Source organism: Penicillium bovifimosum (genome assembly GCF_028826915.1).
Source record: "Penicillium bovifimosum strain IBT 22155 chromosome Unknown utg000003l_segment0_segment0, whole genome shotgun sequence".
NCBI classification, from domain to species: Eukaryota; Fungi; Ascomycota; class Eurotiomycetes; order Eurotiales; family Aspergillaceae; genus Penicillium; species Penicillium bovifimosum.
In genome coordinates, this window is record NW_026622712.1 from 2,375,521 (window position 1) to 2,386,989 (window position 11,469).

Genomic DNA, 11,469 nt, shown 5'->3' on the forward strand with positions numbered 1-11,469 from the left:
CCAGCCCGTGATACCGCAATAGCCTGTCCATGGAGTCGCAAGAGGTGGTACAATTCAATGGCGCAGTGCATGTATTGAGGGTCAAAAGGCCTTTCACTGCTTATGTACAATGTACATCTATGTCAAACTATAGGGTTAGATATCCCCAGGCTGCTCTGTACGATGTAACTATGTCTTCGCGAAGTTATTGATATAGAACAGATGTAAATGCACATTTCTTCTATATAAAATATGACCAGATTCTATATATAAGAGACAATATAGTGGTGACGATTTCTACATAACGTCCATAGATATATTGTACGGAGTACTGTGTACGGAGTACATTACTGCGTACAATAGGAGCTCGGAGGGGCGGCCCCGGGAACGTCAGACAGCTGAGCACCTCCGAGCTTGGCACCCAACGCGTCTTAACCTGGATCACAACAGCTCCAAGTAGTCTTGGTCGTGTTGAAGTCTGCTATTCCTCTGATTCTTACTTTTGGGTAGTGTCAATTCATCTTTCGTTTCCAGTCTGCTCAACGCAGTCCCACCTTCGCACGTCTCCGGTCGCGTCGCATCCTCTGACCACTACCTGCCCGACACAATTCAAGAAACCGAAAGAGCTTTATCGCAAGCAGGATGGAGCAATCTCCCCAAGGAACTGCGCAGCAGGGTAGACAGCAGCCGCAGCCTGTCTATGATGTCAGGAATGGAGGTCATTACGGTAATAGCGCCCTAGTTTCACTTTGCGCCAAAGCTGTCGATGTTCATGAAAGAACAACTCTGATGAGCTTGGTCGCTATTCCTTGGTTATGAAATCAGATCGAATAGGGACTAACAGCATTCCATGGTTTATAGGTGCTAGTGCAGCGGTATGTCTTTTATGAGGAACGGCGCAAGTCTTGGACTTGCTTGACAGTGATGATGCCACACAAATGGGGACTAATCGAAAGTGGACCAATCTAGCTCTCAGCACAAGGCTACGCACCAGTTGCCGAACTGTACACAGGTACTTGGGCCAATGTAAGCCCCTTGACATGACTAGATACATCTGCAACCCCGCGACTTACCCGGAATAGGTGAACCAAGGCCTCCAAGGAACCGCCCGCGATATCTTGACGACTTATTGGCAGCATGTTATCAACCACTTAGAATCAGATAATCATGACTACAAGATCCATCAGTTGCCATTGGCTCGGATCAAGAAGGTGATGAAGGCCGATCCGGAGGTCAAGATGATCTCCGCAGAGGCGCCCATCTTGTTTGCTAAGGGTTGTGATATATTCATCACCGAGTTGACTATGCGTGCATGGATTCATGCCGAAGACAACAAGCGCCGTACCCTGCAGAGATCTGACATTGCCGCCGCTCTGTCTAAATCAGACATGTTTGACTTCCTGATCGATATAGTCCCCCGGGAAGAGGCAACTTCCCATGCCAAGCGGTCAAGTCAGGCCGCAGGTGCTGCCCCGGGTCCATCTGCTGCGCCCAGTCAGATGCCCCCTGCTCCGCATGGAGTTCAGCCACATCAGCACATGGGCCCTGCTGATTATGGATCTCTTGGCCAGCATGGCATGCCCCAAGACCAGGAGTACCGTCCGCAGCCCGCCATGTACTCCGGAGCCGTTCAACCAGATCCGAATGCAGCATATGGCCAGCCACAGCCTCAAATGTTTGAGGGGATGTATGCCTACCCGCATCTTCCCCCGCAGCAGGTATGTGACCGTTGACTCATTTCCTTAATCAAGCTAATCCGAGTCACAAAGTGAACGCATTGCCATTGATTCCAGTCCATTGACCTTTTCTTATGCGTGTTTCAAGGCGAATTTTGGTCTTTAACGATATTATTGCGTGTTGCTGTATTTATCTTCGCGCACAGGGCAAATGCAGTGCCGAGGTGGTAGTTGAACGATCCCCGATTCTTCGAACCCTTCAATATGCGGAATTGGTGTATATATTTGTATGCTTTCCGTATTCGACCTTTTCATGATCATTTTCTTTTGGAGCAGCGCCACGTATACATATCCCTACATTGATTGTATTGAGAAGCCCGACATCACATGCGGTATTTAGAGCGAGGGCTCAACTTTGTCTATTGTCGAAGCAAGCCTCCTGTACGGATTCGCGAGAGTGTGATACTTGTGAGATATCGTGTGATACGACAAGGGACGTCCACAAACATTTCTAGGGGCTCTCAGGGGATATTCATTCACTTTCGAGCATGTTACTTAAACACTGCATACGGGACATATTAATGATAGATTTAGTGGATTCATCCAGTTTTCTTGAAGCGCGAAGAGAGAGTTGTAAACTTGTCCACCTTGGTGGGAGCTTGAACAGTGCGTGTAAGCCTAGGGAGTCACAACCAGTCAGTAAGTATTCGACAACAATCAAGGGGAGGTATGAACCATACTTTTCAAGCAAAATGGGCCCTTGCAGAGCGTCGACTCGTCCATATTTCTTATTCCTCGTGGAAATGTCGTAAAATTCATCTGCGCTATCCGCTTGCATCAACTGCACTGTTTGCTGTAACTCATCAAGGTTCTCTCGAAGAATCGGTACGTTCAAACTGTCCACAAATTGGGCAAGATATTCGACATCCTTTGCCAACGCCATCACACCATTGGGGTTGATCTTCTTCACATCCGGAGAGAGCGGTTGCGCCTAATCGTCCTTTAGTAAGCCTTCATTCAATAAGGGAGCACCAGAAGAAAACTCACCAGAATCATGTTAGCAGCATGGCTGAGGGCATCGAAGTAAATGAGCTCTTTGATTTCTGTAGGTAAACCCAGCAATGTGGAGTTCATGATATTGGACAAGAATCGAGTTAAAGTTTGCATGTAATTGCTGGGCTCTGTAGGAGGTGTGGGAGACATCCACTCGTACTCCGCTGTCTCAATAAGGTCATCGATCTTCGAGTTGACCACCTCGAAAATACGCTTCTCGGCTGCCTTTTTATTGCTCCTGAATTTCTCAGTAGCCCTCAACGCGATCGACGTGCCGATAGAATTTTGTGAACGGGCTGCTGCCAGCAAGAGTTCCAGCTCGCGGCAAGCCAGCTCGAAGTGTTCCAGATTGATAAGGATCTGGACAATCTGACCCAAGTATTGGGAGGAAAGACGCTCCACTAAGGTGTCACAGACCTCTTGTGAGAGAAGGTCATCCAGATCCTGCAAAATTAGTACCTCGTATACACAGGACATTTGGCCATTGGAAGCGTGGTGTTCTTCAGACTCACATTTTTCAGTGTCTCATCAATCACATTTGTATTGGCAAAACCGTCATTTGCAAAAAAGTAGAATTGGTTCAGGAAATTCCTGATATCAATGCAACACAAAGGATACATTCGGGAGAATGGTAATATGCATGGAAACCTGAGCCAACGATCAGTCATGCGTGAATACATAGTCTACATGGCATAGGGTTGGTCGATACTTACATCTGCTCCTCGCGAGGCTTTTCGGGGTTGTACCAGCTCACGTTGAGTACTTTGTCATGCTCCTCTCGGGTTTGTATGGGCATGGGCATATAATCATCCGTTGTTACAATCTGGCAATGTCAGAATTTCGGATAACCGGTAGAAGGGGTAGACCCTTACCTCATGGAAATCGTCACTGAATCTCTTCTTGAGAAGTTCCGCGTATTTCCCAAAGAGTGTCAACAAGAAGTCATCAAAAATCCGCACGGGGAAGTTCCAAGTCTATTGTACAGATGTCAGCCACTTGAGCCCAGATTGAGAGAAGTAAGCCCACCCACGTTCATCGTTTGCATGAAAAGAGCGATCAGGTTCTTGATGTTGAGAATACTTTCCGCGTTATCGACTTCATGGAGGGCTTTCGATATCAATACCACGGCCGATTGGCACATTGAATCCCACAGCTCATCAATCTGTTTGCAAGCACTGGTCAGATTACTCCTAGAAGCCTCCTCGTTGACAAGAGACCAGAGTTGCGGGGGCAGGGTTCTTACGTCGACAGATGACCTAAGGTCAGGAGCCCTTTTCATAGTGGCTCGTTCAACAATAGCAAATCCGGCCATCTCTTCCAAGAGATTGTGCAAGCTGGAACCATCTTCATCAATCAAGGTGATGGAAGACGGGAGCAAGAGCTCTTTTTGTCTTCGGCGGGTGGTGGCGTACTCGATCCTAAATTTATCCATATGTCCCAGGGATTGATGAATGTGCAAGCACTCGAACAGCGGCGTGAAATCAACTTGAAGGTCGTCATTATGAAGCAGATCATACTCTTCATCTTCATCCGACACCAATTCAATCGCAGAGTTCAAGTTAAAATGCTCGAGATATGGGGTTTTCTCTGCCCTTTGCTTTTGTCGTGATTTCCGTTGATCTGTGTGGAAGAGTGCGATCTCGCCGAGGTATTGAGACATTTCTCGGATACGATAGAGCCAGGTGTTGAGATCCGACATAACTGCTTCTGCGATAGCCCTCTGCGTCGCGGGAACCGAGCGTTGAATCATGATCGCAATCTTGTATTGCGTCACACCCTTCAAGTGGACATTTTGTAGTTCTTCCAAGGCGCGCAGCGCTGCGTAGTGGTTCTTCTTTGCCAACAGGTCATGGACTTGATTGGCTAAGCGCAACACCTCCAAGCAATCCTGAATAGCGCGACTGGTCTCGTCGATGTTCTGCCGGTGGCCACGCGATTCCACCAGTGCCTTCTTCTGCTCGGCTAGGCGCTCTGTGCTGGTCTGAATAGATTGGTTCAAATCCAGAATCTCCGCTGTCAGTTGCACTGTCCCTTCTCGAATCCGAAGCAGTGAGTTCACAGATGAGACAAATTCCTGATGATTTGTGTTGCATATGCTTTCGATCTCGGACTCCTTGTCGCTCGCGAACCGGGACAGTGACTGTAGGAGTTGGGGAGTCCGGTTCCCAATGCTGTAATCTCGAATTGAAGGAATTAGTTGGTCAAGGTAGTCTGTATCTGAGGGTGAGATGATAATCTAGGCCAAGGAAGTCAGTTTCTGGCACCTGTACATTGTTTGACATGTACGATAACTGTTTACTCACTTGGTTCAAAACATGTGGCTCATTAAGCGTTGGAGCCATGAGCGGCATGATGTCTCGGCTTCATAGCCACTTGGAACAGTAAGCGATACTCAAAGCTCGCACTTGTCTGATCTGAGAAACTGATTCCGAAATGGGTGGTCCTTCCAACAATCCATACATGTATGTAGCTCTCATTGACGTCGCCTCAGGGCGGTCAGACGTTGCCCGTCAACGTTGGATCTGCCACAAATCTATTGACCGCTTTTAACCCGCTCAGTGCAATGGGGGTCATTCGTGGAATCGTGATTGTCAAAGGACTCGATGCGTGCTTTCTGGTTATCCTATAAACCCATGGATATTAGTTAATTGCTCTACTTATGCTTATGTGAAACGTATAAATCTGTCAGGCCTGTGGCCTGCCGACAGCTGGAAAGAGTGGTCGCCAGTCCACTGGACTGTTGGAAACTCGCTTTGCCAATTTCCGATCGACCTCGAATGGAATTTCCAGATGTAAACTGATCAAAGATCAAAAGAAATGATAAACACAAAGCCAAAATGAACGTCATTCTACTCTCATTCTACTCCTGATCGGGGGGATCAGAGTCCCGCCTCAACACACACCATTCCAACACCCTCTTCGCTCCAGCCGCCCAATCTTGTCGGCTACCGCTTGTGTGTTTGCGTGAATCAAGCGAGTACAATGGACCTGGCACTGCACTCCTAATGGGTGCCATCCTTCTTCTTCCGTCACACTGTTCAAGGGATCGTTATCTCCGCTCTTTTATCATCCCCTTCTTCCTCGTCTAGAGCCGTAGGATCGACTTGTCTGGAATTGACCCCGAAGACCAGTCTTGACCATGAATTCGGCCACAATCGTGCGGGCCTCCAGCCGTGTCAGGGGTTCGTCTCAATGGAGAGCGATTCCTTTGTCGGAGAGAGCGCGTCTCATCCAGTCTCATTCGTTCCGGTGCAGGGGACTCTCCAGCAGGACGTGTGCTACTGTTTGGCTGCCAAGATCGTAATCACACCGCGCGTCGGATGATACGATGCAGGTAAGCCCCTAGGCCGATTCGCCTAGCTCTGAGCTGCATCAGAATCGATGCCGTCGCTTTGCGCACGCCCGACCGGTATTCCAGCGTCTTCTTTGTCGGTATCTCAGTTAGGTATTTCGTCGGTCGACTGGTCATCTCCTTCGCCCACATCATATCCCACTCCAGCTTCGCTTCGCTGCGAATTCGCACGACTTACAGTACCCCTGGGCCCTAACTAACTACCATAATCAGAAAGGGGAACAAATTCAATAGCACACTCAATACGTATTCCCCACCGATACGTACCTATCGAGAAAATCAACGGTAGTAGCACATGTAGGATGTCTTAAATATAATTTTCACCGCCCATATCCGTGTACTGTACGGCTACCATTTTCTGATTTTTGTGTACATTCCCCCAAGGACCCCCATATGGCTGTAGGGGCGGTGCGGCGGGTAAGTGAAAGTCCAAGGGCGGTGTTAAAACTTATGTCTAGTCAATGTGACTGTAAGATACCGGGCCTACAGGATGTACGCAGGCCTTAGGGCTTAGGAGCCATGTACATTGGGTGAATGAGGACATCATCATCATGTCCTAACCACGTGCAAATAGACATTCACGCTAGTCCATGAACAGAATAGCATCCACTGCTAGCGTTATAGAGACCCATCGGATTAGAGGCTTATAATCACTTCCAAAATTCCTTGTACATGCATACCTCCGACATTAGCAAAAGATGTTGCATTATATCTACCCTCCAGGCCTGCTTGAGTTGACTATCCCTATTACCTGTAACACCAAAGACCAATGCTGACAATGAATAGGTTTACAGACAGTCATCCCCAGCTTGTCTTAGCACTGCGCATTATCCATGCCTATGGCCGCCTAGGGCTGCATATGGACGATTGGGATGGCTATCGCCGCAATGGAAAGGACTGAGGAATGAAATGAAAAGGAAGATACATGAGGATGAAGCTGAAAGAAGATCTTACAGAGGCACGATCGTCAATCAGTCTCCAGGAGCCACTGGTATGCATTGCCGATGCCAGTGGAGCCCTTGTTAGTAGCGGACAGCCTCCGCAAGTCGTCGACGGCATCCTGGGTGCTATATTTGCAATGTATCTCTGCAACAGCATATACTCACATCCAACATCGCCGACAGTGTCGACTTGACATCCGACAATGTCGAATCGATTATGTCGCTCGTTGCGGCGTCGTCGCCGTCGTCGCCGTCGGCCACAAGCCGTTTGTTTATTGTTGTCAACGTCTCTGTGCTTCTGCAAGATCTTCTTTCCATCTGATACTTTTCTTCCTCGTGTATCTTCCTTTTAGCTTAATTTCTCTGTCCCCTTATCTCTGTCCTTTTTCTCTGTCCCTTTCCCTTTTCATCAATTTTCCTGCTTCATACCCATCATATGCACCGAGTGATCCTGTCTAACTAGACACCATGACTCAACAGCCTCCTGCGCCTTCGCAGGATGGCTCCTCAACCCAAAGCTCGCTCCCTGGGCAGCTTGCCGCGTTTATCCAAATGAGGGCTTCACAGCGTTCGCATGCGGATGCTTCTATTCAACAGGAACTAGTTCCTGCTGCGAGGTAAGTCACTCGTCAACATTGGTGAATATATATAAAGCATGGTTGTTAATGTGTCTGCAGCAGCGATTCCTTCGCCGGTTGGCTGAGTAGGTACCACTCGCGGATGCTGGAGGAGGCAAGCCCGACTCCTGGTGTCTACTCACCCGACTACTCCTGTTCGCCTTTGCGAAGCCGGAACCAATGGCAGCCATCGCCATTCTCCCCCCTTGGTGATAATGGCCGTCTCCAGACCAACCTCGCCCCAACCCAGGGAGCGACTGGCAATATCCAACACACTCCTCCGGAAGCTCTCGACCATGGAGCCTATGAATCCAGCCTGGTCCCAGTTTTTGTTTCTAGTCTGCTTCCTAGCTACCCTACCCCCCAAGGCGCCGAGGGTTTGACGGATGGACCGCAAGAGGCAAGCGAGGATGTGCCGACTCGAGGCTTTATCGTGTCATTGGTCGATGCCGAAACACCCCACCGTTACATCCTTGATGTACTCTGTGTAAGTTGCATTATGAACACGGTCATGCAAGGCGTTTAAGCTGACTATGTCAAGATCAAGGAGTATCGCTCTCTTGAGCTTATTTGCCTAAAGTATATCAAGGATAACCAAAAGTTTGCTCTCGCCTTTGCGGACGTTCGGGAGGCCATCAATGCGAGAAAGGTGTTTAAGGACAGTCATCCTGAATGGCGCATTGCATCAGCGACTGCCCAAGAGATCGCAGGTATCACTGGAGTTGTGGAATTCATCAAAGAGTCCCCGCAAGGCGTGTTTCTTCTGACCGTCCATGTGCCTCTTCAACGATTGCGCGACCCAAACAACGAGGATTTCATCAAGGGCCTAACCCTTAACTTCGGCCAGGTGGAGCAATTCGTGGTGATTCAGAGGAGCGCCAGGCTGCTAAGGTGCCAGGTGCAATACTATAACGTCCGTCGTGGGGCCTGTGCCTTCACCTGTCTCGATGGATTATTGTATCATGTATTGATTCCTGATCTTTTTGATATAAGGAGACGTTAACATTTCCATATAGGATTTCCGTTTTGAGGTCTCCCCTGAAGGGAGTTCGTCTCTACCCTTGCCCCCCTACGTTGGCCAACAAAGTCCTGTGACGCCTCACCAGGGCAACAGTGGTGGGTTTGGGTCTTCGTCGAATATGGGTTTGGGCAAGGTTGATTGCAATGAGCGGATAACCAGCCTCGCTCGAATTCGAGATGGACAGGATGTTCGCACCACGGTCAGTTAACCCCCTTCATCTATTATATGACAACATCTCACATAACGCATCGTCACAGATTATAATTCGACATATTCCGAAATTTCTTGATTGCGTAAGTCAGATCTCATCTCTGTTAGACCTTGTGGATGCTAATTCAAACCTCCCCCATAGGATCAAGTGATGGAGGCCTTGAATCGAATTAGTCATGGAGCATACGACTTCTTGTATTTGCCTATAGGCAAGTGAACCCTCCTTGAACGATTCATTTGAATTGGAAACTAATCTTTAGCAGAATGGCGATCAGGCACCAAGTAAGTTTCGTGCTCTCAACGATCTCTTGCGAATACTCACCCTTCTAGTTTCGGTTACGCATTTGTCAACTTCGGCGATGTAAGTATTCATTCGATTCGATCCCATTCGATCCCTTTTGATCCCATCTTTTCGCCCCATCTCTTCCGCTCCTCCGATTTTGTGTCCTTTCAGTTCCAATATTGCTTTTCTCGAGTTTTCACTAACGCGATTCATAGCGATTGGACATTATTACCGTGAGTCATCCTCTGTCTAGGTTGTGATACCTTGACATCTCGCTGACCGGCTCCCCTTAGCTCTACCTTGCGCTAGAGGGCAAAAAATGGTATCTTTCTCTTGCATTTAGCAGTTACATACCCGCTTGCTAATCATTATAGGCCCGACTGCCAAACTGCGGAGGACCCAGTGAGAATCAGCTATGCCAGTACGTGCCCCCAATCATGATAACCAGGAATGGGTATCTGACAGGATTCAACAGTGGTTCAGGGAAAGGACAATTTGGTGAACAGGTTCCGCAACAGTAACGTTATGACCCGACCTCGTGAGGAGCGACCCAAAGTACGTTTAACAGATGCTTTTCTAGTCCCCTCAAGCGGCAATACTGACTGACTGCAGTTGTTCTTCACGAGCGGTCCTTTTGCAGGATTGGAGGCACCCTTCCCTCTGCCAAATGACGCCGGGAGGCTGCACCCTCATCTATCGAACCGTGTTAACCGTTATCCTGCGGGAGGGTCATTGCCCCATGACATCCCTTTGAGTTCTCCATCAGCCCGAACGGAGCGTGATCCGCGCCACTCTAGGGGGCAATCATTGCAGCAGAACTTCCCTTCGGGTGCCTCTTCCACTCGGCAGGGCAATCAAACCATGCGAGAGCTTGAGTGGCGTCGTGCGCCTCAGAATCTCCCCTTGAATTCTCTATGGGCTCCAACGGAGCGTGATCCGGGCCACTCTAGGGGACAATCATTGCAGCAGAACTTCCCTTCCGGTTCCTCCTTCACCCGGCAGGGCAATCAAAACATGCGCCAACTCGAATGGCGAACTCAGCCTACACCTCAGGATAACCCTGAAAACACTTCCTTGGCATTGCATGGCAATCAAACCATGCGCCCCTCTGTGAGACAATGCCTGCCTCAGAACAGCCCTTTGGCTTCTTCATTGGCTCGAACGGAGCGCGGTCTGCGTCACTCTAGGGGACAATCAGTGTTCCAGAACGTTGCTCCGGCCTCCCCCTCAGCGGCGTTCGAGGCACAGTCAGTCCACCGCTCCTGGGGACCACAGAGTCGCTCTTGGGGACAACAGTATCGTGCCCAACAACCTTCAGCCGAAAAAGCTTTTCCGTTTACGCGGGAGAGCAAGTAAGCGTTTCCAGTTTTTCAGTTTTTCAGTTTTGTCACATTTTTAGTACAGACAAACGAACACTTGAGGGCAATGCTCATTATGCTCTGAATAGGGCTCGCTGCCTTCCATTTGTTCAAAGGGAATCTACCGAGGGAGATTTGATCTCGTTGAGGATCACTCAGCCTCTTGTCCCTTGTTTGTTATGTTTCGGAAAAATTAGAAAAAATAATAAAAAGGAGAAAGATTCTATCAATAGTACATGGTAAATACTAGTAGTACATAGTAGTTTGTAGGTGGTTGTCGTATATACACAAGGCCAGTACCTTACCACGAGGTGAGTAGTCAGCGAAAGTCAAAATATCCGGAATCAAACTCTTTTGCATCTTTTGCTTCTTTTGCTTCTCCAACCTCCAACCATGGATTCCAAAGAAATCCTGGCAGTTCACTCAGTGCTCCATTTGATCTATCATCGAAATAAGAACCAACATCACCGAGCAAAATGGTGGAAATGGTTATCTATCTTGAAGCGCGCCACATTGAATCTCATCCGATCGGAGGAATCCCAGCATCTGGCTCAGATCATCCCCAGATGTTACATGTAGTATGCCCTTCCTCGGATATGTTTCGAAAAGCTGATCGGTATCCAGAGCATTTTCAACTGTCGTCGCTGATAATCAATTTTCCACTCTTGGGGTGGTGCTTCTATCTGCATTGGCGCGACTGTCCAGGCTCACTGGCATCAGCCACCAGATGAAAATGAAGAGCAACTCCAAGAAAGTTACCCCTGTCACTGCAAAAGTGGACATAGGAGAACGCGTTCGCCGGGTCGATGTGCCGGTCGGTGTGAAGGTTCCCGAGAAGGCCGAGAAGTCGGAAAAAGATGCCTCAAAAGCTACGAAAAAGAAGAAAAAGAAGAAAAAGAAGAACGCCATCGACGATTTGTTTAGCGGTTTATTTTGACTGGTCTTATACCCCCTCCAGTGGTTTTTGGTCCTTTTTCAA

At 48.6% G+C, this 11,469-nt stretch overlaps 5 protein-coding genes across 5 annotated transcripts; 3 read left to right on the plus strand and 2 right to left on the minus strand.

Moving 5' to 3' along the window:
* Positions 1-621: 621 nt before the first annotated feature.
* Positions 622-1,712, plus strand: hapE (CCAAT-binding factor complex subunit HapE; the record flags this gene model as incomplete). Its single annotated transcript, XM_056664690.1, has 4 exons — positions 622-706; positions 841-854; positions 949-1,005; positions 1,062-1,712. 4 exons carry the CDS (start codon positions 622-624, stop codon positions 1,710-1,712), a joined length of 807 nt encoding a protein of 268 aa, XP_056523747.1.
* Positions 1,713-2,254: 542 nt separating this feature from the next.
* On the minus strand, positions 2,255-5,059 carry N7515_003947 (Rab GTPase-binding exocyst subunit SEC15; the record flags this gene model as incomplete). The annotated part of the gene is made up of 8 exons (XM_056664691.1): positions 2,255-2,333; positions 2,396-2,646; positions 2,703-3,152; positions 3,221-3,356; positions 3,422-3,531; positions 3,581-3,682; positions 3,739-4,944; positions 5,012-5,059. The coding sequence occupies 8 exons, from the start codon at positions 5,057-5,059 to the stop codon at positions 2,255-2,257; spliced, it is 2,382 nt and encodes a 793-aa protein (XP_056523748.1).
* A 1,968-nt stretch (positions 5,060-7,027) lies between these two features.
* N7515_003948 (uncharacterized protein) lies at positions 7,028-7,319 on the minus strand (the record flags this gene model as incomplete). The annotated part of the gene is made up of 2 exons (XM_056664692.1): positions 7,028-7,120; positions 7,167-7,319. The coding sequence occupies 2 exons, from the start codon at positions 7,317-7,319 to the stop codon at positions 7,028-7,030; spliced, it is 246 nt and encodes an 81-aa protein (XP_056523749.1).
* A 150-nt stretch (positions 7,320-7,469) lies between these two features.
* On the plus strand, positions 7,470-10,488 carry N7515_003949 (putative meiosis protein MEI2; the record flags this gene model as incomplete). The annotated part of the gene is made up of 13 exons (XM_056664693.1): positions 7,470-7,618; positions 7,679-8,105; positions 8,160-8,480; positions 8,635-8,838; positions 8,897-8,932; positions 8,992-9,022; positions 9,113-9,131; positions 9,180-9,210; positions 9,348-9,365; positions 9,426-9,454; positions 9,507-9,553; positions 9,608-9,687; positions 9,745-10,488. 13 exons carry the CDS (start codon positions 7,470-7,472, stop codon positions 10,486-10,488), a joined length of 2,136 nt encoding a protein of 711 aa, XP_056523750.1.
* A 395-nt stretch (positions 10,489-10,883) lies between these two features.
* Positions 10,884-11,427, plus strand: N7515_003950 (uncharacterized protein; the record flags this gene model as incomplete). The annotated part of the gene is made up of 2 exons (XM_056664694.1): positions 10,884-11,065; positions 11,115-11,427. The coding sequence occupies 2 exons, from the start codon at positions 10,884-10,886 to the stop codon at positions 11,425-11,427; spliced, it is 495 nt and encodes a 164-aa protein (XP_056523751.1).
* Positions 11,428-11,469: the final 42 nt, after the last annotated feature.